The sequence below is a fragment of the Phascolarctos cinereus genome, unplaced genomic scaffold (genome assembly GCF_003287225.1).
Source record: "Phascolarctos cinereus isolate Bilbo 61053 unplaced genomic scaffold, phaCin_HiC Scaffold_5;HRSCAF=322, whole genome shotgun sequence".
Lineage (NCBI taxonomy): Eukaryota > Metazoa > Chordata > Mammalia > Diprotodontia > Phascolarctidae > Phascolarctos > Phascolarctos cinereus.
Window position 1 is genome coordinate 444,559,381 of NW_027555958.1, and position 27,759 is coordinate 444,587,139.

The following is a 27,759-nucleotide window of genomic DNA, read 5'->3' on the forward strand; positions in this document are numbered from 1 at the left end:
GCCTTTGTGGATGATGGCAACATCAAGGCTATATCCATCTCTATGTGTAGCTGAGGTAATGTAAAGGATTAGGGTCATGGGAAATGAGTAAATTGAGGAACTGGGAGATTAGGGTTTTGGATGGAATATCACTCTGTTTTGAAGTTCCTCAGTATGAGTTCCCCAGGGTTAGGGTAGAAGGACAGAGAATCAGGCCCTGAACTCAGCGAAGGAAGGAGAGTGTCCTGGGGGTGGGCAGATCACAGTTACCAGAATCTTGACTGCAAGATAAATATGGATTAAATGACCCTCAAAGGAGAAGAGATTACTGAGTGATAGGGTTCAGAGGGAAAGTCTGGAAAAGCAAGAAATATTCTGATTTTCCTACTATGACCTGGGGATACGCCCGAAACCACAACGGGTACTTTCAGGGCTGCACTGTCATCAGGAGGAGCCAGGTCTTAGTAAATGTCAGATAATGGAGGATGTGAGAAAAGAAAGAGTTAACAACGAAAACAAGTTTGTTAACTATGGAGCCAGCTTTCCAGAGAACACTCATGCAACTGCCACCTTGAGGCCCTTCTTGCTTAGACTGCACTTGCACTTCTTGCTTAGATTATCTTTTTTAATTAATAAGCTTTTATGTAGACTAATGAAGATGACAAGACAAAGGAACGCAGTCTGGTTCCCAACCCTCCCTCCTCACAACTACTCCACAAAGACCTAGAAAAGCCCCAGATGAAGTCCTGATGAGGAAATCCAACACTGAGTCCTTCTTCCAGACCACGGCCTGAACCGTGCCTAGGGTGGAGGCATGGATCCAGCAGAGAGGGCCTGATGCTACGTGGACAGTGGGTGCTACACGGACCAAGGGGCAGCTCTGCGGCTCCTACTCCAGAGACAGGCGACAGAGCCCATGCTCATTCAGGAAGAAGTCTGCTCCTGGGCTGGGCAGACCAGGACAAGCAGTGGTGGTGGGCCTCCAGCTGTGTTCTGGGCAAGAAGCAGGAGTAGAAGTGGTGAGCAGCTTGAGGCTCTGACCCTGGAGCAGGGTCTTCGGTTCAGCACCCAGCAAAGTCTGAAGCCACGGCCAATAAACAGGGCAGGGAGCTTGGAGGGTTAAGTTAAGGACCCTGGGACTCATCATGATTGTGTTTCTTAACATGTCAATAACTATATTTCAATATAATTGGTTTCCTTTTAAATTTTACGTATTTTATTTTATTCATTTAAAAATCTGACCCTGAAAGGGCTTCACTGAACTGCCAAGGGGGCCATGACATATAGAAGCCCTGGCTTAGAGCCAGAAAGACTCGAATTCAAATCCTGCTTCAAAAATTTACTCACTGTGTGCTGACGGGAAGTCACTTAGTCTCCCTAAGCCTCAGCTTCTCCCTCTGTATTAAAAGAGGGTTGGACTTGTCCTATACAATCCCATCTTGCTCTAAATCTCTGGTCTATAACTTACTGAGTAAATGGAAGGTAATGAGGGGATGGTCTTCCCAGCTGGGAGGAAGGCCCATTTGGGCCCAGAGAAGCTAAGATTTGCTCAATCATCGATCTCACTCAGATTATTTCGACAGTGCCCTAATGGGTCCCCTGTCTTGTTTCTGACCACTCTGGTCCATCCTACACATTGACACCAAAGTAATTTTCCATAAACACAGATCTGGCCAGTGCCTCCCTATGCCTCTGGCATAAAATAACTACTCCCCTGTTTAGCTTTTAAAGCTATTTGCAAACTGGCTCCAACTCCTTCCCACCGTGCTGAACATTCCTCCCTCTCCCACACTCTGGGATTCACCCAACTAATCTCCGTTCCTCACAAGTGCCTCTGCACTGCCTGGGCCCTGGTTACCTCTCCCTCAGAATCTCTTCTATTTCTTTACGAAGCTGAGCACCACCTTCTGCATGAAGCCTACTCGAACCCTTTCAATGGACAGTCCCTTCTCTCCCAAAGGACCTGGTATTTGGCTACTTTGTATAGATTTGCATTTGTTAACTTTACATTTATCTCACATACACACATACATACCCACCTCCACCCCCAACTAAAATGTAGGTTCTTTGCAAGTAAGGACTGTTCTGCTCTTTGTACTTCTACCCCTGTGCCTGGCTTGTTGATAGATTCTAAGTTCACCCTGGCACTGTGTAGTGTGCTGTCCGGGAAAGAGCCCCAAATCAATAATGGAGAGACCTGGGTTCTAATTCTAGCTCCAACTTGTTGGATGGCCCTGGGCTGTAGACACGCCAACCCTTTGGGCCCTTTTCCGAACCACATGCCAAATGAAGAGGCTCAGAGGTCCTGCACCACTCAGAGACGCAATGATTTTAGAGAAAGTGCTGGTAATTCACCAAATGTTACACAGCAAAGAAGATTACTCAGGAAATATTTTAAATGCTTGGTACCTTCTTCATCTCTCTTCAAACAACTAATATAAACATTTTTTAGCTATTCATTAATGCAAGTCAACTAAGGATCTCTTGTAAACATCAGTTTGTAAGAAGCCTAGTTCCATTTACTATATATATGGTGTTTTATATATATATATATATATATATACACATACATACATATATATATACATGTATATATGTGTATATATATATATATACACATACATACATATATATATACATGTATATATATATATATACACACACACACATACATACACATACATATATATATACACACACATATATATACATATACACACACACACACACACACACACACACACAGAGAGAGAGAGAGAGAGAGAGAGAGAGAGAGAGAGAGAGAGAGAGAGAGAGAGAGATGAGAGACAGTGAGAGAGAGAGAAAGAGAGAGGAAGGCAGTAAGAGGCAATTTCTTTTAGAGTATTTTGGAAACCTTTCCCAACCCCCTTTAATTCGGATGCCTCCATTCTTGATTACCACTAATTTCTCCTGTCTATGTCTTGCACATAGTTGCCTCTCCCATTAGGCTGTGAGCAGAGCTCAATAAATGTTTATTGCCTGATTGATTGACTCTGGTTCTTTCCTGGTCCTCCCAGTCTCTTGAGTCCTCTAAGGTTATGTTCCTTTTGCTCTGCCCATAATTATTTATGTGTATGTGGTCTCCCATTTTTTCAACCTTTCTTTGCATCCCTGGAGCGTAGCACAGTACATGGCACACATCAGTGCTTAAGAAATCCTTGTCGATTGATTGACTTTTTTATATACTTCAAATTAGTCCACATTATAAGCACTGGGCATTAATTGAAATTTTATTGTATTCTTTCTAGTAAAAACCTTTCAGGTGATGATGGCACAAAATTTCCCTTATTTTGGCACTTACTCTACTCTAGTTGACTATTAAATTCCATTTTATAGAAAAGCAAACTACTCAAAATAATATAGCCTTGGTGTTACAAAGAATTAACTGACAGTATAATCAAACATAAAATTTCTTAAAAGAACGTGATTATTTCACGCATCCTAATGTCTCTATTGGCAAAAAAAGTAGACTTCCTTCTGATCATGTGTATACTTATTACCAACTGCCAATGTCCACAAATGTCATCAAAACAGGTCAGGTGTTGAATAGTACTTTTTGGCTTACAAATGTTCTAAAAGTTATTTACAAACAGCCTCAGTCCCAGATCCTGTTTTTAAATGCAGGCGCACATATGTACCCGCATGCGCACATGTACGTACACACACACATATAAGTAAACACTGTCAAAGTGGCTACTGTCATAATTTCACTGCCTCCCTCACCCTATGTTTCTAGGTCAATCTCAGCTCTTAACTGAGGATTTTAGTCCATTTCTGAATTGATTTTGCATAAACAAAAAGCTCCTACCAAGTGCCTTCTTTATGACAGGCACAGAGCTCGGCCCCAGGGACACAGGAACAAACATGAGCCACTCAGTGCCTTGAAGGAGTTGGAATGCAGACCTCTATGGGGCATCTGCATCTTTCCTTGGACACCTTCGATATCCTCTGAAGACGTGAACATTCTGAAGAGCACCCGGTTCTGCTCAGGGTAGAACGGCAACTCCTTCCAGTTGCTCAAATCAACGGCCCTCTCTAAATCTGACTCATGCTGACATTCCAAAGTTCCTACTTAATTAACCCTGGCTTTTTCATCAGAAGGGCTCGAAAGTCTGGTTTCCTTAGAAGGCCCACACTTGCCTCGGTTGACATTCTGCTTGGCAAGCTGAGCTCTTCCTGGTTGTGAGCCTTTCTCGTCCTCTGGTGCTCAGCAGAAGCTGCCAGGGGATAAGTGAGCCTGGCTACTGTCCTTTGGCACGACAGCTCTTTCTCTCTGGGTGCTTGCAGCAGGTTTTTTTTTTTCCCCCCACATGAAAGCTCTGGCTTTTTGCTGTTGTATCCCTGGGACTTCTCCTTCTAGGAGGTGATAGGTGAATTTTTCTACCTTCATACTGCCCACTGTTTCTCATATATCTGGGTGTTTTCATTTTTGACTTCTTGAAATATGATGCTCAACAAACACGTCTGAGGAGGGACAGAGTCAAAAGGGAGAACAGAATAAATGGGGGGGCGGGATAGAATGAAGCAAAATATAGTTAGTTTTTCATAACATGACTACTATGGAAGTGTTTTGCATGACTACACATGTACAACCTGTATCAAGTTGCTTGCCTTCTCAATGAGGGTGGGTGGGGAGGGAGGAAGGGAGAGAATTTGGAACCTAAAGTTTTAAAGACAAATGTTAAAAATTGTTTCTACATGCAACTGGGAAATAAGAAATACAGGCAATGGGGTATAGAAATATATTCTGTACTACAGAAAAATAGAAGGGAAAGGGATAAGAGAAGGTGGGGAGATAGAAGGGAGGGCAGATTAGGGGAAGCGGTATTCAGAATGCATGCCATCTCGGGGTGGAGGGGCGAGAAGGGGAAAAATTTGGAACTCAAAATCTTGTGGAAGTGAATGTTGAAAACTAAAAACAAATTAATAAGAAAAAAAAGCAATATGATGCTCAAAAAAAAAAAATCCTGGTTTTTAAGAGTACATGCTTTGCTTGATCCATTTTCCAGGTCAGTTGTTTTTCATATCGGCTATCATCCATTTTCTTCTATTTTTTCAATCTTTTGCTTTTGTTCTAATATTTCTTTCTGTCTCATGGAATCATGGATTTATGCTTGGTCTATTCTATTTTTCAGGGATTTTACTTCTTGGGTAAGGTTTAATACTTTTTCTTCAAGGGCTTTTCATTTTTAAAAAATTTCTCATAGTTATTTAGGTAGTCTTTGTGGAAAATCCATTATTTTCCTTTGAGTTGCTGCCTACAATTACATATAATTAGATATGTATTAATCTTCGATACTAGATGTTTTCTTTGATTTATACACCACTTTAACTATTAATAGTTCCTCAGTTAAGGCATTTTGCTTCACCTCCTGCTGTCCTTCTGGGTGTGATTTTCCATCTTGCCCTGGGTCCCTGCCCTCCCAGGATCTGTTGAGTTCAGAGTGCTAAGCCTTTAGGGCTCTCTTTGGCACCTTAGGACAGAATGTTAGGGATCTCAGAACCCTTGTGCCTGGGCTATCCCAGTTGGAGCACTATGGCACCCCACTGGGGCTTTCTGACTATTCTGGGACTTTTCCAGGGGGATCCTTCTTCTCTTACTGCCTCAGGACACCGAGCACTGTCACAGTGGGAGGCTACCTTGTGATGACATAGCAGATAGGTGGGAGGCGATTGGGGAGATGAGTACTGACTACTGGTGCAATTCTTCTGGGGTGGAAGAAGTCATTTTACTATAGTTTCTCACTGGATTTTAAAATCATTATTCAGTCCGATGAGAATTTCAGAGTTTTGCTGGTAGCTGAGTGGGAGTTTATTATCCCCACTTCTGAAGCAGAATAGCTTTTTTTTGGTTTTGTTTTTGCTAGGCAGTGGGGTTAAGTGACTTGCCCAGGGTCACACAGCTAGGAAGTGTCAAGTGTCTGAGGCCAGATTTGAACTCCTGACTCCAGGACCCGTGCTCTATCCACTGCACCACCTAGCTACCCCCAGAATAGATTGTTTTAAGATGCATTAATTAGTTTTTGATAGAAAACTAAATACTCAGGCCCTATAAAATTTCACATGAAGGACAATTATGAACAACAACTGAGATGCATATATTGTAGAATTGGAAAGAACAAAGAATTCTGGAGCTGGCAAAAGAATTCTTGAAAGACTACATTCAAGGCTCAGGACTAGTGGTAGAACTGTGGAAGGATTTTGGAAAACATGGAACCCATTTCTCCAGAAAATAAGTTAGAGGCAAAACTTGTGTCAGGTTGGAGGGATGTTTCTATTAGTTTATTCAGAAAGTACAGTGCTATGAAGGAACGTCTCTACTGTATGTATACTAGCAAAACAGTGAAGATACATGACTTAAGAGTACGTGGTCAAAGCATAATGTGGTTATTTCATATAACCTTAAGGTAGAAAAGGAGCTCTAAAGTCACCATCGCAAGTTCTCTACTTGACCAGTAGACCTGGGTTCAAATCTTGACACTGACACTTAACCAGCAGAATGATTAGTACTGCCCATGAAAATTACTTAATCATCTTGTATCTCAGTTTCCCCATTTTCAAAACGGGGTTATTTCTCATATCTAAGTCATAAAGTTGTTGCGAGGTAGGTACTTTCTAACTCTAAAATGGTACATAAATACAATTATTATTCGTTTTATTATGGATAAACCTCTTCCAAGTTACTCAGAACCTACTCTACTTTACCAGGCAGTCCATTCTATGCCTGAACAGCTCTAATTATGAAAAAGTTCTCTATGTTAAAAAAAAAATCTTCCATCCACTTCTACTCAGTCTTGTACTTCCAGGTAACAACCCTTTGCCCGTCTGAAAACCACTCTCCTCTCTCCTGTTAAGTCATTGACTGAAGCTAATCACACTGGTTCTCTGAGCTTTTCCAGGGAGGAAGGAGATGGTGTCCTTCTGGGACACAGTCTCTCAAAATCGGCCATCAAACACTGCTGGCTAGCATAGTAACAGCCTTGGTACCTGTCTTCTAATTTACTTAGTCTGTGAATGGTGAAAGAGAAAAAAAGTTCAAACAGGTATCTCTATGGGCTAGCCATTCAAGAGGAGAATCTGCAAAGGCTCCTTCCACTATGTAATTATAATGTATATGCTCCTTCATATTAAGGAACCAGAAGGGAAGACATGGGATGAATGTCATAGGAAATCACTGCTTCAGTAAGTCATGTGGGGGGTGAGATTAGTTAATTAAAAATCCAAGGACAAGAATTTGAGGACCAGAGTAAATAACTTAGGAAGGTGATTATGCAGAGTTGTCCCAATTCTATTCTAATTTTCTATTTTTTTTTCTATATAGAAATACTCCAGATTAACTATTAAATTATATTCAAATTGAGATCTGTTCATTTTTCAGACTAAACTCCAGGATTTAATAACAGATTTGTGCCAGAAGAGTAATTTCTTCATGAATAAAATATTTCTTGAACTAATCTTTGTATTACTTCTGAGACATAAAATCTCAAATTAAAATTAAACCTAACTCACGTTTATATCTTAAGGCTTTTGAAGTTTTAAAAATCACTTAGCTCTACAATAAACCTCTAGGTAGGCAGTGCGATTACTATTCTCCCCATTTTACAGAAGAGGAACCCATTTCAAAGAGCCTAAATGACTTACCCAGCATGGCATCTACCCACCACACCAGACAACCTCTCTTTGTTGTGGACTTTTCCCTTCTATATTGGATACTTGCCTCTGGAGTAAGGCAGATTTTTCTATCAGGCCAAGGAGTCATCATCCTTCACTACTTAAGTCTCTTTTTCCTTTGACTCTTAATGGATAACCCCTCATCTGACAGCCCCTGCAGACTCAAACCACTACTGCTTGGAGGAGGTGTTGTTGCCTCCTTCTCAAAGAATCCAGGATCGCTCGCTCCTCTTCATTTCTATTAGCTCCAGTGGTCCTCTGTTCACTTCTTCTTCCACTCAGCCTGACAACAGTGAGGATTCCTCTCTTTCTGTTTATGCTCAAGCCTTCTTCCTTCTTTTTTGAACAAGTCACTCTCCCTGTTTGTGTGAAGAATGGGGACATGTTCTTTACCTTTACCTTTGCTTCTAAAGAGGAGACCAGGCTGCACTTTCAGCAGAGATAATGATTATTTGACCACAGGTGAAAGACAAACATTGTACATTCACGGCAGGTTACAATAAAATTCTCCCTGCTTGGGCTGGTTCAATATTAGGAAAACTATAAGCATAATTGATCATATCAATAATAAAAACAACAAAAATCGTATGCTTATATCAACAGATACAGAGAAAGCATTTGAAAAATACAACACCCATCCCTATTAAAAATACCAGAAAGTAGATGAATAAAAGAAACTTTTCTTAAATCATTTAGCAGGAAGAAATAGAAAGAGAAATTCCATTTAAAATAGCTGCAGGTAATATAAAATACGTAGGAGTCTACCTGACAAGACAAACCCAGGAACCATATGAACATAATTATAAAATACTTTTCACACATATAAAGACTGATTTAAACAACTGGAGAAATATTAATTACTTATGAGCAGACTGAACTAATACAATAAAAATGACAACTCTACCTAAATTAGCTAAACATGACAGAGAAGGAAAATGACACATGCTGGAGGGGATGTAGGGAAATAAGGACACTAATGCACTGCTGATGGAATTATGAACTGGTCTAACCATCCTGGAGAACAGTTTGGAACTCTACCCAAAGAGCCATAAAACTGCATACCCTCTGCCTTAGAGCAATACTACTACCAGGTCTGTAGCGCAAAGAGATCAAAGAAAAAGGAAAAGGTTCTACGTAGAGAAAAATACTCATAAAAAAGTCCTTCTTTGTTACTGTTGCTATTACACTGACTTTCCCAAGAAGGTGATAATTCTACAACTAAAAGTTTTTAATTCACTTCTGCATATCAAACAGAAGGTCAGGCTAATCTAACCAAGTTTAGAATTTCAAGGCCAGGAGATTTTTTTAAAAAGAAATGCAGAAACCAACTCTATTCCATAGAACATTTAGTTCTGGAAGTTCCTTACAGTTATGAAAATACCTTATTTAAATTTTACTCTCAGCTATATTTTTTAGTAGGTTCTCAAGCAAACAGTATGATTGCCTTAAAGTATTACTGGGAAACCTGTGGCTGAAACACTGCTTACATATTAAAATCTGCTTTCTTCCTGTCTAAGGAATTGCCCTTCCTGTGGCAAGATCGGCCAGCATCACACACGCACGCGTGCACGCATACACACACATATACATACACACAGAAACAAGAGTATCTATAATATTTTTAGATGCTCACATTATAATTCTTTTCAAAGTCTAGAGCAAGAGCTCTTAACCTTTTTCGCATCATAGCTCTATTGAGCACTCTGGTGAAGTTGGTGGATCCCTTTTCAGAATTTTTTAAATGAACAAAACTAAATACATAGGATTACAAAGGAAATGATTGTATTGAAATAAAGGATTTCTTCCCTCTCATCTCAGTTTATAGGAATCCCCCCCATAACAGATCCATGGATTCCAAGCTCTCTGATCTAGAGTCTCACACAAAGTAAGGAGGGGAATTAAGAGAAGACGGAATGCCAGTTTGTTAAGTCCTTGAGAGACATCAAAGGGAAAACTGTTCATTTAATATGCAAAGTACCAAATGAAAGTCTGCAGGTGGAAATTTTGATTTTGGACCATACAACGAGATCTGCATAACTAAACTATGCTTCGCAGAGATGACAAAATGTCAACAAACACTATTTTTCCATTATGGTGTTTAGAATGAAATAGGCAACAGGCTAAAATGAGTACAAGTTATGATTCTATAGTTTAAAAGAGTCCTTAAGTGAGTAGAGGAAGAAAAGTAGCCACAGAAACATTTCCAACAAGGCCAATTCGGTTTGATTCTAGCAGCCTGATGAAAAAGTAAAACAATTTTTAAAAAGAGTACTTTACAATTAAATTTACATTTACTCAAAGCTGTTCAAAGGAAAAACTGTCGGAAATGAAGCACCTGAAACAATAGCACTCCTTCATCTAAACTCCTGAAAACCCGGCTATTCTGCAGTTTCATTGCCTGCAACAGACAGATTCAGGAGACAAGTCAACAAGGGCCTCCAAGCACCAGAACAGAGGACAAAGTCCAGGCATCCACGTTCATGTTCTCTGCTGGTAGGTAAGCTCCTTAGGTCCGCACTCCTCCACAGATTCCACTGACTGCCTCCTGGGGAAGATGGGGCATGGGAGACTATCCTGCTCTTCCACTCATTTCTCATCAAATATCTGAAAGGGATCCTAGACAGAGAGATGATAGAGGAAACCACAGAGAAACAGAAGGAAGGCTCTCCTCCCGTACAGAACTGCCCCAAAGGATGGCTGGAAATCGTCAGAGACTGGGAGAGGGGCAGCCTCAAGGAAGCCAGCATGAGTTCTAACAAACAGGAGGGCAGCCAGTAGGCACTAGAAATAACAACAGTCAGGGAAGGGTTGGTCACAAGCCCAGTACCACCTCCAGGACTCCTGAAGCCACAATCTCTCACCTGTCAGAACAGAAGCAGTAAGGGGCAGAGCCAGCTCCCAGAGGTACGGAAGACCCAAGATCAAATCTGGTTTCAGATACTTACTAGTTGTGTGACCCTGGGCAAGTCACTTTGCTGCTGTCTGTCTCAGCTTCCTCAACTGTGTAATGGGGATAATAGTAACAGCCATCACCCAGAGTTATTGTGAAAATAAAATAAGACAGTATTTGTAAAGCACTTTGCAAACTTTAAAGCACTATATATGTTAGCTACTGTTATGGCTGTTATTAATTTTCAAACACAAATGCTTAGAGTATTGTAATCTCCCCCTTAGCACAGAACCCTGGACTCTGCCCCTGGGATCCCTCCTCTTCTTGGCTGGAACCAGGCCTTCCGAGCCGCCATTTCCAAACCATGCCCCTCTAGCCTGCGCTTCCTTCCCACGTGGTTCCCTTCTCGTCAGATCCTCAGGAGAATACCCTGCCTTGCGCATCCTACTTCCCCATATTTCTATCCTTGGTGCTTAGCATTATGCCTGCTACACAGTAAGGGCATAAAAAAGGCTTCACGTGTATATTTTGTCTCTGTCCAAGACCAGGACTTTGGACCATTTATTTAGAACAAACTTACAAAGCTAAGTGTGTTATATGTGGATCTGGCAAATTTGCGAAACTCAGGTCATACACTGGACCGCACGCCCTTAAAGGAAATAACAGAAACAATTAGTAATCTCTATGTTCTCTTCATGTAGGTTTCAAAATAAATCTAAGGTTATACATAGGATGTGGGTTTTTCTTTGGGAGCTGTATTACAGAAAGTTTGCGGTATTAGAAGGGTCATGACACTGTGCAAGGTGCTCGGTCTCAAGTACAACTAGAAAGGTTACATTTCTTAAAGGGTATTTATTTAATCCTCTGGCTGCAAAAGTATAATTTAAGAAACATGTAGAAAGTAGAGTATATAAAAGATTGTCTATAAGCCTCTCATTAAAAAAAAAGTCAAATACAGATTTCTAACATATGAACCTCTATTTTAAATGTTAAATGGTGTTTTTTGGTTTTTTAAAAAAAATGTTTATATCATGAAACTGTGCTTAACAACCACAGAGGCAACCATAACAGGTTATGGTATGGTAATGATTTTTTAGTGTCATTTTAATGACATTTCAAATACACATATCAGAAAAAGATTTAAGTCAGTATTTGAAATCTATGTGACTAGTATCAGAAAAGCAAATGATTTAAGTAAATCTGTGAAGCTGGGTAAGTTAGTCACTCTGATTAAGCTCTGTGACATTACTGAAACATCAAGAGCAACCACCAAGCCTTTCTTAGTAAGTTTTTACTGATTTGGTACTGCTTTGTAACCAACCAGTCAGCTACCTCACAGCCACTATTTTTTTTTTTTTGGTAACACTTCAGTGAATGTGGTAAAGATACATGCTTTGCATTAAAAAACTTAAACAAGTTTATTCAGAATTGTAAATGTGGTAAGTGGTGGCCTTTCAGCGACTTCATGGTGACTCATTTTAAACTTCCAAAAACACATCATACACGTATCATGTACCACTGATGATAAGAGTAAAAAAAGTTTCCTGTAATTTAAAAATATGGAGACAAAGGCTAAATGACTTCTATATTTCAGTAACCAGAAGAGACAAACAGGGTCAAGAAAAGGCATTACTTTGGGTGAACTGAAGACCAAATCTGGGGAAGGGGAGGAAAGAAGGGCAGCTAAGTGTTGCCTACCTTTGTATTAGCAGTATCTGCCACACTAAATTTTTTTTTAAGTTTAAGTTCCCATTAATTTAATTTTAAAAATTCATGATTGTATTTTCTTGGAATGATTCATAACTGGATTTTCAATCAGTTTCATATCTAAAAAGTCCTAGAACTATGAAAAACTTTCCTGTCAAAGACCATACAGCAGCCAACTGATCTCCTGTCAAATGTCTAAAATCAATATAATTCAACTAACCCTTGACAATTAAGCAAATAGACAAAATTTATGCACAAAATTCAACACTGTTATTCTAAGAAGGCTATTAAACTTATACTACTTGGAACTAATTTTACATTAATTTTCAAGTCCCTAAGAGATACTGAAAACTTTCTTAAAATTTAATTTTTCTGGTTACATTTTAAGTTTTGGTTTTGAACTGTCTCCCTCTTTCCCTACCCGCACTAGAGAAAGCCACCATTTGACTCAAATTTATAAATATACATGAAACCAAACTATGAGCACTTCTATTTATCCCTTCTTTCTCTGGAGATGGATGACATCTTCCTTCACGGGGCTTTACAGTTGATTTGAGTATTTATAGTACTCAGAATAACTTGGCAGTTCATAGTTATTCTTTGAACAATATTGCTGTTACTGTATCCATGTTCTCTTGGTTCTGTTCACTTCACTTTACATTATTTCATGCAAGTCTTTCTATGTCTTTCTAAGATCATCGAGCTCATCATTTCTTATAGCACAGTAGTGTTCTATCACAATCATATTTAGCCATTCCTCAATTGATGGGCATCCTTTCAATTTCCAGTTCTTTGCCACCACAGAGAGAGCTGCTATAAATATTTTAGAATACACAGGTACTTTTCCTTTTTCCCTGATCACAGCAAATTTTAGATATGTGAATTTATCATGTACCAAAGCTATATATCAGTAATCCTTATTTTAACTGTATAAGAGGCCAACATTAGCAACTGATCAAAATTAATTATCCTCAGAGTAGATAGTATAAATACAATATGTTAGAAGACTTGTGCTTTTTTTTTCTATCATTAACTTCCTCTAAAGATAATTATTAGTGATGGCTGGAGTTAGGTAATGGTGAAAATTTTTATAGATCTTCACCATAAACAGCATGTTAAACGAACAAAAAAAATTCTATAGCACGTTGTTATGTCAGTAAACTGCCTGCCACAACAGTATTTCTTCAATTGATCCTTAGACTGAAAATGAATTATTTTTAATTAAAAAATTAAATTTAAGATATACTTTAATTTTAACAAATGGAAAAAAAACATAATTTAAGTCATGTGAATCTCATATTTCCCCTTTATAATAGCATCATTCTAAGAGGTCTGCAGTGACCGCGTCAATAACAATATACTGTCACCAAAGAATCACTGACCACCACCTGCAGAAGCAGTGGGACACAGAAGAAAGAGCACTGAACTCAGTGTCAGAAGACCTCAGGGCATCCTTGATATCTCTGAGTCTCAGTTCTCTCATCTATAAAATGGGATCAGTAATAACTACTTTAATCATTTCACATAGTTACTACACAGTGAATATCAAATAAAGAAGTGCATGATGTGAAAGCCCTCTGAAAACCCTAAGTATAAATGTAACTATTAACTGGCTAGATACCACCACGAATATACTCAAGGCACAGTCTGGAGCCACAGTAAGCTTTCACACAACACACATGTGTACACATTCACACATGCATACACACATACATATCTTAAAGCAGAATATAAGACAAATACTTTTATAGCTTTAAACAGCCCATGCTTAATGGGACGGCAATCAGAATGAAATACCCAACAGCACATTTGAAGCTTCTGGTGCTAAGTGAGCTAAAGATGTGAAATGGACTCATTTTGCTTTTGCATCTGAAAGCATCTGAAGCATTTGTGACGTGGTCTCAGGGGAGGGCCATTTTTATCAGGGGCTTGAAGAAAGGAATGGATGGCCTCCGTGTCCAACACGCAGCTGACACAAGAGTATGTAGAGCGGTTAAGATGACAGGTGACCAGGTTAAGATACAGAAAGATCTTGACAAGAGATCGAATCAGATGAAATTCATGAGGGAAAATGCAGAATCTTACCTAGACTTGTGCTCAAAAAGTCAATTTTGCCCAATACAAGGGGCAGAACCTGGCTAGACCCTGAGGAGCTCCCTGACAACATGAAAGCATTTCCTAGGTTTCCAGCTTATAAGTCAGCTGTAGAACATGGCAGCCCAAAGCATGAGGACAACTATCAGGCTGCCTCAAGAGAGGCTGAGCGCTTCGGACCAGGAAGGGGACAGTCCCACTGGACTTGTTCCCGATCAGACCACATTTCAGCGAGGATATCAAAGGGAAGAGTGCTCAGAGGAGGCTGGTGCAGCGCACTGGGATCACGACACTAAATGTGGGGGGCAGGGGAGGAGGAAGAGAATAAGCACTTATTAAGTGCCTACTATGTGCCAAGTACCACATGCGCTGAGGACTTCTGCAAACAAGCCTATAAGGTGGGTGCTATTTAGATCCCCATTTTATACATGAGGAAACGAAGGCAAACCGAGGTTAAGTGACTTGACCAGGGTCATACAACTAGTATGTGTCTGAGGCCAGATTTGAACTTGGGTCTTCCTGACTCCAGGACCAGTGCTCAATCCAACCGTGCCACCAATGGCTTCTCTGCGGATACGTATCCAGGAGAAGAGAACGCAGAAGGAATATGACATCGGTCTTCAGATATTTAAGGAGATGTCCTACGGAAGATGTCCTATGCTTGGCCTTGAAGTACAGAACTTGGAGCAATGGATGTTAATGAAGAATAAGACAGCAGCAGCAGCAAATGTACATTAGATGAAAAGACGGTCTTCCCAATAACTGGAGCTACCCAAAAATGAAGTGGGCTCAGGGCAGGCCCCTCAGGGGAAGACTTCCAGCAAAAAGCTGGACAGCGATTGGCTGGCAGGCAGGCAGTAAAGCACAAGCTGACTCAGATGTGGTTTGGTTTGATGGCCTACGAAATTCCTCTTCACCCTGAGATTCTGTGATTCCATGAAAAAGGAAAAATATGAAAATGCCTATTTTAATATGTAAAGAAAGGGCTCTAAATAAAAGCCCTAAAACCAATGCAATTTAAAGGCAGTCTTTAAAGAACAAAAGTTTCTTGGTCAATTCAGATGATCAAAAAAACCCCCAAAATCCACTCTAGGCCTTCCAAAATAATTTATAAGAAAGTTCAGGTATCTAAGGGCATGTAAATGCGCACAACTTAGAATTTTATGTTCGTGAGATTTTAGATCATCCCTTCCCTGTAATAAGTTAAATGGTCAAAGTTTTATCACTTCCTTTCCTTCATCAAGCCTACAGTGATGCAGCTCACTGATTTAAACCTCGCCCTCGTTCTCTGTCAGAACAGTATTTCGAGTGGGTGTTACTTAAATCTGAAGCAGTTGGGAGCACTGCCCATCTGAGCCATTCCCAGAGGTCATCTTCTGGGCAAAGGAACAAAGGCCCATTGGCAGGGTGAAGAACGAAAAGTGGATTTTGAGTGTGCATGTGTCCCTAAATTCACAGTTCCCCAATGTCTGTAACTAAGCAACAACCATCTTGTACAAAGTACTACAGATATCTTTAACGCTGTCATTATGAGTCAGAAATCTCAATATGCTTTTAACTTTCCTTCCTCTAAAAAATGTTCTAGACGAGGTTTGGCTCCTAGCTAGGCAACTGCCCAGCTAGTTCTCTGTGCCCCAGTTTCGTTGTGCAGATAACAGATAAAAACACAGTCTCTTACAGTGACGTAAAACTGTGAGGGTAAAGAATGGGTCAAACCCACCAAATTTCACCAAAAGATCAACTCTCTGTTTACTATTTTTCCACCGAGAAGTCATAGACGTGATTTTCTGATTTAAGCTGAACTAACTGGTGACAGCACCTATGAGCTAGAAGGTACGTCAGAGGCCACTCAGCCGACTGGCAGGTGGATCAGACGTCTCCTGCAGGCTCTTGCCAACAAGACTTTTCTTGAAGATCTCAGTGCAGGGAAACCGCATTCCTTCATGAGGCGCACCATTCCACTCTTTGGACAGCTAGTTTGTCCTTCCACTATCGGCCTCTGCAAGTTTAGCCACTTCTCCTGACTCTGCCCTGTGGGCTAAGCATCACATGTCTGATCCTCCTTCCTCATAACAGTTTTTCAAATACTTGAACCCAGGTATCTATCATGTCTCCTCTTTCCCAAGTCAATCATCCCTTCACCAAACCTTGAATGGCACTTCTCTAACCCGCTGGGTCACCCTCTTTGGGGAACACTCTTGCTTATTTGTGTCTTTCCTAAAACGTGATATCTGAGACTAAACAGGGGCTGTGTATTTGCCTCGTTCTGGATGCAAACGCTCTCTGAACGTAGCCTACGAAAGCCTTGTGGATTTTTTGGCTGTTATTTCACAGTGTTAAGTCACACCGACTTTGCAGTCAACTAAAATGATGAGACCTTTTTCAGAGAAACTGCTGTCTATCCATGGTTCACCTTTATTGCTCTGGTGAAGTTAAATGCTGCAACACAAGCATAAAATGTCACACTTATTTCTATTAAAATTTACCTTTTTCCAGTTGGCACTGCTCTAGCCTTCTAAGATCTTTCCGATCTAGATTCTGTCATCTGATTTGGCTACCCCTCACCATTTCTGTTACCTACAAATGTGACCAAAATGTCACATATGTCTATCAAGGTCTTTGATAAAAATATTGAAGAGTATAGGTCAAAGCCAGATCCCTGGAGCACTTCAGTGGAGACTTCCCTCCAAGTTGATACAAAACCATTAATGAGTCTTCTTTCGGTCCATTTACTTCACCCATTCCAAATTCACCTAAATGTCTTATAGCCCACCTTATCCAAAGTACAATACAAGAAACTTTGTAAAATGTTTTGTTGAAATCCAAGCGTATTACATCTTGAGCATTTCTCCTGTCTACCACTTAATATTATCCTGTCAAAAGAGAAAATGGGGTTACTGCGGCATGAGCTGTTCTTAAGGAAGCCACACTGGCCTTTCACGGCCTTTATGTCAGTAAGAGTTCATAAGACCTAGGTGGAACCTGCCTCTAATACAAAATAGCAATCTGGACGTGGGCAAGTCGTTCAACCTTCTGACTCTGTTTTTTCATATATAAAATAAATAACTATAGTACCTATCTACATGGGGCTGTTGTGAGGTTCAAGAGTTCATGTATAAATAAATTATTTTCCAAACTTTACTATGCTAGATAGTGGTCGATCAATATTATGATTATCATTATGTGTTCACAAACCATCCCCTTGATGCCTTCTAGGATTCTAACAGGAATACATGCTAGTCTTCTGGCCTTACAGCTTGCAGACATCACTTTCCTCTTTTTTGAAAACCGGGACCTTTGTTCTTCTCTAATACTAGCCATCAGGAAGGGCACACGTCCAGGAGACATCATGACCACTTCAGGAAGCAGGTCCTGGACTCATCTGGCTAAAGTACAGGAAGGTTTATGAAGTAGAACAGCAGCATAAAGTAAGCCTGGAAGGGGAGGAGAGGGCCAGACTGTATGAAACGAGGCTTAAATGCCAGGCTGGGGAGCTGTTATTTTATCCTGTGGACTAGCACTAGTTCAAGCTTTACAAAAGAGATCCTCTTCTCAGGGGGATTTGTTCTGTGAAGTCTGGATTCAGTCACAGGGCTGTCCTTGAAGACCTAGAGGGCCACATGTGGTCTTAAGGCCTCAAGTTCCCCACCCCTGGACTAGCAGTTCTCCAAGTGTGGTCCTGGGACCCTGAGGTAGAAACTTGTTCATAATAAAACTAAGAGATCTTAATTTCTAATGTGGTAGATAAGCCAGAGCTACAATCCGCGTAACCAAAAGCTCTTCGGGATTCTCAGGAATGTTTAGGAGTGCCAAGAGGTCTCAGACCAAAACATCTTGGAAGCACTGCCCTAGACCAAGGAGTGATGTGGTCGGCCTGTGCCTCAGCAACGTCACAAAGACAGCTGCGTGGAAAACGGACTGGGAGGGAAGAGCCTGGCAGCTGGGTGACCAACACTGAGGCTCCTCGAGAGATGGACAGGTGAGGACAAGCTGACGGGGCAGTGGTTGTGTGAGCAGAGCAAAGACAGACAGAAAACTACGGAGGAGCCTGGCAAACGACAGGGCAAAGGGAAGAAATGAGGAAGAGGGAAGAATCCAAGGGACCCTGAAATGACAAACCTGGGAAGACGGTGGTGCCCAGAATGGCTGGTCTAACAGGAAAAGAGTGAGCTCCATTTTGGACCTCTTAAATCCGAGATGCCCTTAAGACATCCAGGGAGAAATATGTCCAGTAAGCAGCTAGTGCATCACTATTCCTGAATATCATCTTGTCCCAAATGAAGTGATAGCCCACGGTCAAGATAGGAGAATAAAATGACTGAGATGATTAGTAAAATATTAATAAATTGGTGAAACTAAGAACAAACAAACAAAAACAATGTAACTAGAATTCAGGAGGAAGTTAGGCCTAGATATAGAGATCTGGGTGGAAAGACGATATTTGAATCACAGGAGCTAAAGAGATTTCCATATAAAAATAAGATAGTGAGAGAGAATAGGACACAAGAGCATTGAAGGAAGTGGAGAAGGAGTGGTGAGACAGGTAACAAGACAACCAGGAACGGACACTATCACAGAAGTCAAGGATTGATGGTGTCTAGAGTGAAGAGGGTGGCTATCAGTATCAAAAGCTCCAGAGAAGCTATGGAGGATCAGGACTGAGAAAAGGTCATTGGATTTGGCACTGAAGAGATAGGTGGTAACATCTGACAAAGCAGCTTCTGTTGAGTGGTGGGGCTGGAAGTCAGATTGCAAAGGAATGAGAAGTGTAAAGAAGTGGAGGCAGCCAATGCAGACAATTACTCCTAGGGGTTTGGTGGTGAAAGGAAGTTAATAAACCAATTAATAAATCCTTTATTTTAAAGAGTCACATCAAAAGAACAATCAACAAAATAACTACCTTAACTGAGTTTTACTTATTACTATTAACAACAGAAATGTAATCAGTGTCTTGCTTTCATCATATCATCATGGGATCAGTAAACAGTCTATGTCTGAACCTCCGTGGACACTTTAGTTACTGGTAAATCAAGACTAAAACACAGACACTCTGTGTTCAGGGTTCTTTTAGTAGGTTTAAGAAGGCAAAGACTACGTAGTATATTTTAGAATAGTTTTCATCAAGATAACTAGCATTTTAAAACAAGTAGTCTCACTTATTAAAAGGAATGACATTTACTTTCAAAATTCACTTATGTGGAATACCTCATTACCTAATGATGAAATAAACAAGACATAAATGTAAACTGCAGTACCATATTATAGAATATAGCTACGTGAAAGCAATCTAACCAGGAGTAACAACAATTCATATTTATATAGCATATTAAGGTTCACAAAGTGCTTTCCTATCTCTGAGTAAGTATTGCAAGTATCATTACCCATATTTCAAGGTGGGTACCCGAGGCTGAGAAGAAACATGACTTCCCCCTAGTGATATGACTAATGAGGTCACAGGGCAAAGCGGTGAGGCTGTAGCCCTGATCTTCCAGGTCTCAGGCCAGGTGTCTTTGGACTCCACTGATACTCTTCAAGTTCACCAAGGAGCTGCTCAAATGACCAAGATTTGACTTCCAAACAAGCATACTTTGGGGTGTTAGAACTCTGGATGATTGTGCCTCCTTTGCCATATACTTAGAGAAATCAAGTTTTTACAGAAGTCTGCCAATAAACGCCAACTGTTTTTACAAGCTTCATTTTAAAGGCTACATCCAAAAGCACACTGCAAACAAAGCTTTTAAATGCAGAGAAAGTACAGGCTAGTAAAGCAATTTCTTTCTTCCTCAATGTGCACTCAGTTACTAAACATCAGAAAAGCAAGGGTCTACTGAGATTCAAAACACATACATCCTTGACTGAAGACAAGTTCTCCCCCTGGCGGAACTTAAACGGACATACTGAACTATTTCTAAAACGAAGAATAAAGAACATTCTGTTATCAGTGGAAAGAATGCCTTAGTCCAAGAAGAGCATGTTAAAAACCTAACAAAATTAAGAGAAAGACTGGCACGGACTTGGTTGATCACTGCAAGGTAACAAAAAGCTCAATCATTTTGAAACTTTTTGAACTGTGCCATATCAGTAAGTAATAGTACTGATAGAATAATAGCAAATCAGTACTGTAAATTTTCTTACTCTTTTTTTTAATAAAATAATGACAGTTAACCAACTTTAAATAGTTTTTTAAGGTTTACAAACCACTTTACACCACTTGAAACTCTCCAGTAAGTATTTACCAAAATGACTATGTTGCAATCACAGGTGTTTCATTTAAAACTCTGATTTGATTTTTCTACTGGTAGGACATATAAAGGAAAACGTGAAATGATGTCACAAACTCATAGCCAATTTTTCTGTTATCTAAGGACAACAGTGATAGCTAAAGAAAAGCATTTCACAAGCACCAGCCCTGGATTCAGGAGGACCTAAGTTCAAATCTGACCTCAGACACTTACTAGCTGTGTGACCCTGGGCAACTCACTTAACAACCTCAACTGCCTTAAAAATAAAAAAGGCATTTCATAAGAGTTTGAATACTCTTCATGTTCAAGCACAATGCCATTGACGCTACACCGAATAACGTGATGCTTCATGAAAAGTATTCTAAATAAATATAAAATTATACTTTCATAGTCTTTTCGAATCATAAAAGGGTCCTATTTTTAATATAACCTAGATTAAAGATAAGGAAATAATGTGTTAATTGAGCAATAAAAGGCTACTGAATTCTGAAGTAAAGGATTCATTTTTACAAAGGGAACAGTTTTGAGGTTTGATTTAAAGACAAAAGGAGGTTTTCGGATGGAAAGAGAGTTTTATACTAAGTAGAAAGAGAGAGAGAAGAACAAATTTATGACCTCTTGAAAATAGGAAGTCAAAGAGCATGTGCTTGTCCTACTTCCTGGGAAAGTAGATGGTTTAGCCAAAGGACCATAAAACACAAAGCCCAGCATACAATAGTTCTGTGGGGGATTTCTCTGAAATGACACTAAGATATGGATCACAGTAGCACTGGACAGCCAGGGGGAAGGAAATTCTTTCCTTAGGGAAGGGAACAAGCATTTATCAAGTGCCTATTATATGCCAGGCTCTGTCCTAAGTGCTTTACAAATATTTTCTCATGATCCTGGCAACAACCCTGAGAGGTGGGTGCTGTTATTATCCCCATTTTACAGATGAGGAAATTGAGGCAGACAGAGGTTAAGTGACTTGCCCAGGGTCACACAGCTAGTAAGGGTCTGAAACAAGATCTGAAAGCAGGGTTTCCTGTCTCCAGGCCCAGGGTTCTATCTTCTATGCCACCCAACTGGCCTTGGGATAAAACAGGGTCAGATAACAAATACAATACTTTCCCCAGATGAAGAACTTTACATCTAACCCTGCTTTACAGTAACAAAGAAGTATATGGTTGACATCGGCAATCAAAAGAGTGAAGAGTGGTAGGTACATCATTATTATGCACTCTATCTTTCTGAGTCAAACAACTTTGTTAGTTGTCTTGAATTTCCCACATAGTAAGACACAAGAAGAGCACTACCACTGGCCTGCTAGGGAGAACAGTGAGATAAGGACAGGGAAAGGTTCAGGGACACGGGAGAAAAGGGCAAGTCCCCTCCCACTACACCGACAAGCAGCTTCTCTCTCGCATGGGGTACCTGAATCTCCAGTTCGGCGATGTGCTGCCGCAGTTCAGCCACAGCAGCGATGCTGTCTGCTTCTCGGAGACGCACTGCCATTACTTCCTCTTTATTCTGTGCAGGGGGAGAAAGCAATGGAAAATGTACACGTTTCTCTGTCTTAAATCCGTTCTAAATTCAGAAAGCACAAAAAAAGGTGGTACTGCTAAGGAAAAGAAATAGGACACTATCTAGTGAACCTAAAATGTCTTCATGTGTCATGTCATTATATCTAAACAGTCACATTTATACCCCTTAAATAAATTTTGATATTTGTCTCGATATAGTTTTCCATGGTTGCATTTGAAGCTGGAGCAGTCGGTCAAGCTACAGAAATAGTGGCCAACTCATTCTGTACCATCCTCTTGCCCTTCAAATAATAACATCTATGATGGTGGTACTGGTGATAGGTAATAAAGTGAAAATTAGAAAACCCTCTAACCCCAACCCCAATCCCTTGACACAAGAACAGGTTTTGCTACTGTGGATTATACCAGTGAAAATAAGAAATCTAATTCTGAAAAAGCTTTTACATTATAGCCTACATAACATAACATGACAAAAGAATTCTCTCACAGCTCACCCTGAAAGGACTTTTAAATTTGCAATCCCGCACTAAGAGTTCTTGTGTTCTTTCCACAATTTAGTGATTCATAAGAGAGTAAAGTTTATCTACGTTGTCAAAAAAGACTCCTAGGTATAGACAATTTTGATTAATCCATGTATAAAACAAATGAGGCTATTAATGTTAACGGGTAAAGGCATTTACTGTCTAGAGACACTCTAGCGAGACCCTGCCATTCAAACTCTATTAAGCCTCTCACTGTGATTACAAAGGAAACCTACAACATGGAAATACAGTTTTCAAAATATTGAAGTACAAGCTGAAGGTCCCCAGCTGAAGAGCTCCCACACTAAGACTTTGTTACAGAGCAAGCACTGCTCTGGGCTGAAGTAAAGGAAAATTTCTCATCAGGAGTCCACCATTCCAATGGAACCACAGGTCTAGTCTACCCACCTTATGCCCACATCTTCCATATGATAAAAGTCTGGCTAAAAGGTCAGCATCCTTCCCAGCACGTCTGTTTAGTGTTTGTGCAAAAGCACTGGTTCAATTGTGGGTCTTTTAGAATATGGCCAAAACAGAATGTAACAAACTGATGGGCAACAGGAATGATGTTTTAAAAATTACTACGGAGGCAGCTAGGTGGTGCAGTGGATAGAGCACCGGCCCTGAAGTCAGGAGGACCTGAGTTCAAATCTAGCCTCAGACCAAACACTTGACACTTACCAGTTGTGTGACCCTGGGCAAGTCACTTAACCCCAACTGCCAAAAAAAAAAATTTATGACGGGTAATTAAAGACATTTTCTTCTGAGCTTTAGTTTTATTATTCAAGGTCTATGCATGATGTAGCTAGGTGGTGCAGTGGATAGAGCACCAGGCTTGGAATCAGAGGACTCATCTTCATGAGTTCAAATCCAACCTCACACACTTACTTTACAGATGAGGAAACTGAGGCCAATAGGATTAAGTGACTTGCCAGGGTCACACACAGTTAGTAATAAGGTACTGGGCCAGTCTTCCTGGGTTCAAATCTAGTCTCAGATACTTGCTATCTGAGCAAAATGATCTGGAGAAGGAAATGGCAAACCACTCCAGTATCTCTGCCAAGAAAACTCCAAATGGCCTCATGGAGAGCTGGACTGAAATGACCAGACGACAACAGATGCACGGCACACTTTAATAAATTACAATCTCCTCTATGTGGATGCCCCCACCCCCCACCTTCTCACTGCATGTGATTCTTGTAGATACGATGATCTTCCCATAGATTCCTCAAAGAAGATACACCCAACTTGCTAGATACTTTCTGGGGGTTCTTTCAATTTTTCATACCAATGCAGCATTCAGAAACATCAAGCTAACAAGCATTTGTTAAGCACCCGCTATGTGCAAAGCACGTTTACCACTCACTGGTTGCTACAAGTCTAGTAAAAGTTTCCTTTGGCAGTGATGGAATGTTTCACACCTACTTGGCCCAAGGTTTTGTCGGTAGTATGCGATATAGTATCACAATTACTATGTATCTTTCTGGAATACAGGCTCCTTGAAAGTGGGAATGTTTCATTTACTGGATAGTATCCCCAGAGTTTACCAAAGTGCCAAGAACATCGTAGGTGTCTATTAAATGCTTGGTGCCTGACTGACTCACTGATTGCTAGCGACCCAAAGAGCAATCCTGGCTCTTCTGAGGCTGGGCTCGTTTGCCAGATTTTTCAGTCATACAAAATTACTGGGAAAAGACTGAGGTTTAAAAATTGAGGATGCATTGGCATGGTGTGGGAGTACCTTGGGATCACTGAAAGGTCTATGATCCAGATGAATATCTTTATCCTATTCAAGTCTTGACAAGTCCATGTTCTAGCGTAGGGGTTTTTAAATGTTTTTGGATCATGGGGGCCCTGGAGGTGAGGCCTCATGGACTCATTCTCAGAATCATGTTTTTAAATGCATCAAATAAAATACATAGGCTTACCAAGAAAACCAATTATATTAACATACAGCTATCAAAATATTTTAAAACAAGGTCATGGATCTCAGGTTAAGAACCCCTAGTTGAGATGCTTCTCAAATGAGTACTGACTGATCACTACCTTGAGGGGCTGGAGCTAAGATCTCCACTGGGATAGGCCACAGCACAGCAATCCTGCCTCATCTGGTGTCCCAAGTCCTTCCACATATCCTCCAACGAGGATTCCCCTAATGCACATCACTGAATTTTTCCCAGAAGCCAGTGCAATAAGTGGACAGCCCTCCCTCTCTCCCCCACCACGGTAGCTCCTGCTGCTTGCTTCCAGGGCTGCTCATCTCCATTCCTGCTCCCGCTCACTCTTGGGGCATGTCACTTTGGGTAAAATGCTACCACTAGCTTTCACCCTCTCAGGCACTGGCATTTTAGGCACCTGCCACCCTGATTCTTCCGAGATTGTGTTGATGTGGGCTTCGCAGCCACCAAGTATCACCTGGAGAATACTGGTACTGAAAAACGGGCTTTTGGATAGGGGGTGCCTTGTGATCCCTGAAAGCCCTGCCCTGCTGCCTGAAGGAACCCAGACCAATCTCTTTCTCCTCATCAGCTCTGGTTCCAAGTTGCTGTCAGCAAAAAAAAAAAAAGTCCTTTATGGCATTTATACTGATAAACTAATTCAAAGAACTGCCCACAGAATTTCATGTCATTATTTGAGCACTAGGCATCTTTCATCTATCTGAGTTTTCCTGTGTGGATAGTGAGACAATTTTGAGTCCCGTTAGACTTCATAAAGAAGGGGCCTATGAGGGTTCTGGGACTTGATGCAATCAGGACACCATCCAGGAGTATCTGGAGACTCTAAGCACCTTAGGAAGAATCATTCTTCTATTTGGATTTTGCAGAAGGACAACTTCAATGGTACTGGCTCCCCTCTGGTGAACATATGCTTTCGTTTTATGCCTCAATTAAAGTGACTCTCAGAGGACCAAGGGACAGAGTTATTTCTGGATTTGTATGTATCAAGGAACTTTAAATGATCTTCACATATGCCTGGTATGCCTTCTGTTTAAACAGGATCTTTAAGGATATTTTTTGTTCTAGTAAGTTAAACGTTTTCTTTTAATCAACTAACAACAGATACAAAGGCACCTTGTATTTCACCAGTTCCTAATCAATTGTGTGGATGTAAAGACTTGTGACTTAAATCCTTTTTAAATCTTCACTTTGATGTTAATTTTCCAATTCATCTGATGATGCTCAAGATCCTTGTTAACTGAGACCAAAAACAAAAGAACAGAGATAGCACATAACTGTGTAGCAGTGCTAACAGAGAGATGGATAATGCAGAAGCCAACAGATCTAGTGTTTGAGTGTGCTTATTTTTATAGATTTGAATCTACCTGCTCTGAGTGTTCTTAACACTTCAATCTAAGTATCAGTGATGATTTAAGGTCTGGCTTAAGGTGGAGAACACCTGATTTACCCACACACCTGGGGATTGGAGTGCCCCTCACCACCACAGCCTTGCTTCCAGACGGCTCAGGGTTGTCCTTATGCCTCCCCCCCACAGCTTAGCACGGTGTTGTGTGTGCAGCAAGTTATCAAAAATGCCTTTTTATTCCTTCACAACCATTCTCTGCTCTCTGCTTAACTCATCTCTGACTTCTGCTCCATGCTGAGAGCAGATCCCATCATTTCTGTGGCAAAGCAGTGGGGCCTATTTCAAGATTTGTTCATTCTGGCTCCCATTCCTTGGAAAGAGAATAATTATTTGGATTTCAAGGCCTTTCTCGCTTGGCTGCAGTCTAAATGAAGAGTTAGGGGATGGGGTGCCCAGACCTGTGATTTATTTAGCATAGGAACTCTCAATACAATAAGTCCCCTTACCAGGTAAATCAGTATCTGCTCCACAAGCTAAAAGTCTTAGGACAGTTGCCTGGGGTGCTGATAGGTCAAGGGACTTATCCAGGATCACAGGGTCAAAAGGAACTCAGGACTTCCTAGTCCTTGCTCCCCATATTCCATTACGTAGCCTCTGAAGGACAGTAAGGAGCTTTAGTGCACTGAGAGAACACTAAAGGAACAGAATGGAATAGGGTCACTGACACTGAAGCCTGAAGTTGAACTTCTGCAGGGACAGCCTCTCCGGGTACATCCCACCCTGCTCTGGACAGGATGTAGGAGAAGAAAGGGAGGCAAGTGAAACACCAAGGGTCCCGAATCAGTGTGAGGGTAACCCCCTTTACCTTGTATTCCGTCTCTGCTTGCCTGCGCCTTGCTTCACTTAACTTGGTGAGTAAGTCTCTGTTCTCTGCAGCAAGACACTGTACCTTCCCCTGCAGGCTGCTCACCTCTTGCTCTGCTCTTCTTAAGTGGTTGCTATTGATTTGGTTCTAACAATTTAAAAAAATATAAAAGCAAGACAGAAGTGAGACATGAAATACTGAAAAGCTCTGACACATTCATTCTGTACTTACCTATTTTACTATGCAAGGCTTTACAAAATTTTTGTGCCATTCATATGCCAACTGCACTTAATACATACTTGAAGATTTTATAAAAAAAGTTTAAAAATAGAATCTTGAAAGAGAATCAAAAATCCTAGTCTGACTAGAAATCAAATATTTAACTATGAAAGTACTAGAGGTAAGAGATTTTAAAACAATATTTTAGCTTAGTTTCCATTTCTGCAATAACCAAATTTAACTTTCAAAGATACACAATGCTCCCTTCTTAAAACACATACTGTGATTAATGTACACATAGCCTAATAATTAACAAGCACTAAGGTTTGCATATTACTTCATTTCAAAAATGGATCCCTCTAGCCTGATAGGAAACTGTAAAGCATAACACAAATACAAATTCTTGTAAGTGACTTCAGGGAGCAAGCTTCCTCTTTTCTTTCCTACCAATGAGGAAAACAGCCACACTGGCAGAGGCAATAAAGTATCTGTCCAAGCCTGAGCTCCGAAAAAAGGAAGGCACTGAAGAGGTGTGGAAGATCTCACTCTCCCCACCCCATGGAGATCCTGCTCCAGGACAAGGACCTTCTCCCTCCAGCACTCTTGTCACTTGACACACCTTCCCCCTGGGAGCAGTCTGTTATGGTCCCCTTTCCAGAACCCCTGCCTTAAAAAAACTCACATGCTCTCATGTAGAGGTTAAAACGGCGATCTGATAGTGAAA

At 40.6% G+C, this 27,759-nt stretch overlaps 1 protein-coding gene across 1 annotated transcript in view; it reads right to left on the reverse strand.

Annotated features, from left to right (window-relative positions):
• The window catches only part of EVI5 (ecotropic viral integration site 5), a 229,952-nt gene that overhangs the window by 39,455 nt on the left and 162,738 nt on the right, over positions 1-27,759 (reverse strand). Inside the window, 2 exon segments of the mRNA XM_020975429.2 lie at positions 22,018-22,113; positions 26,817-26,963. Coding sequence (XP_020831088.1) covers positions 22,018-22,113; positions 26,817-26,963 — 243 coding nt within the window.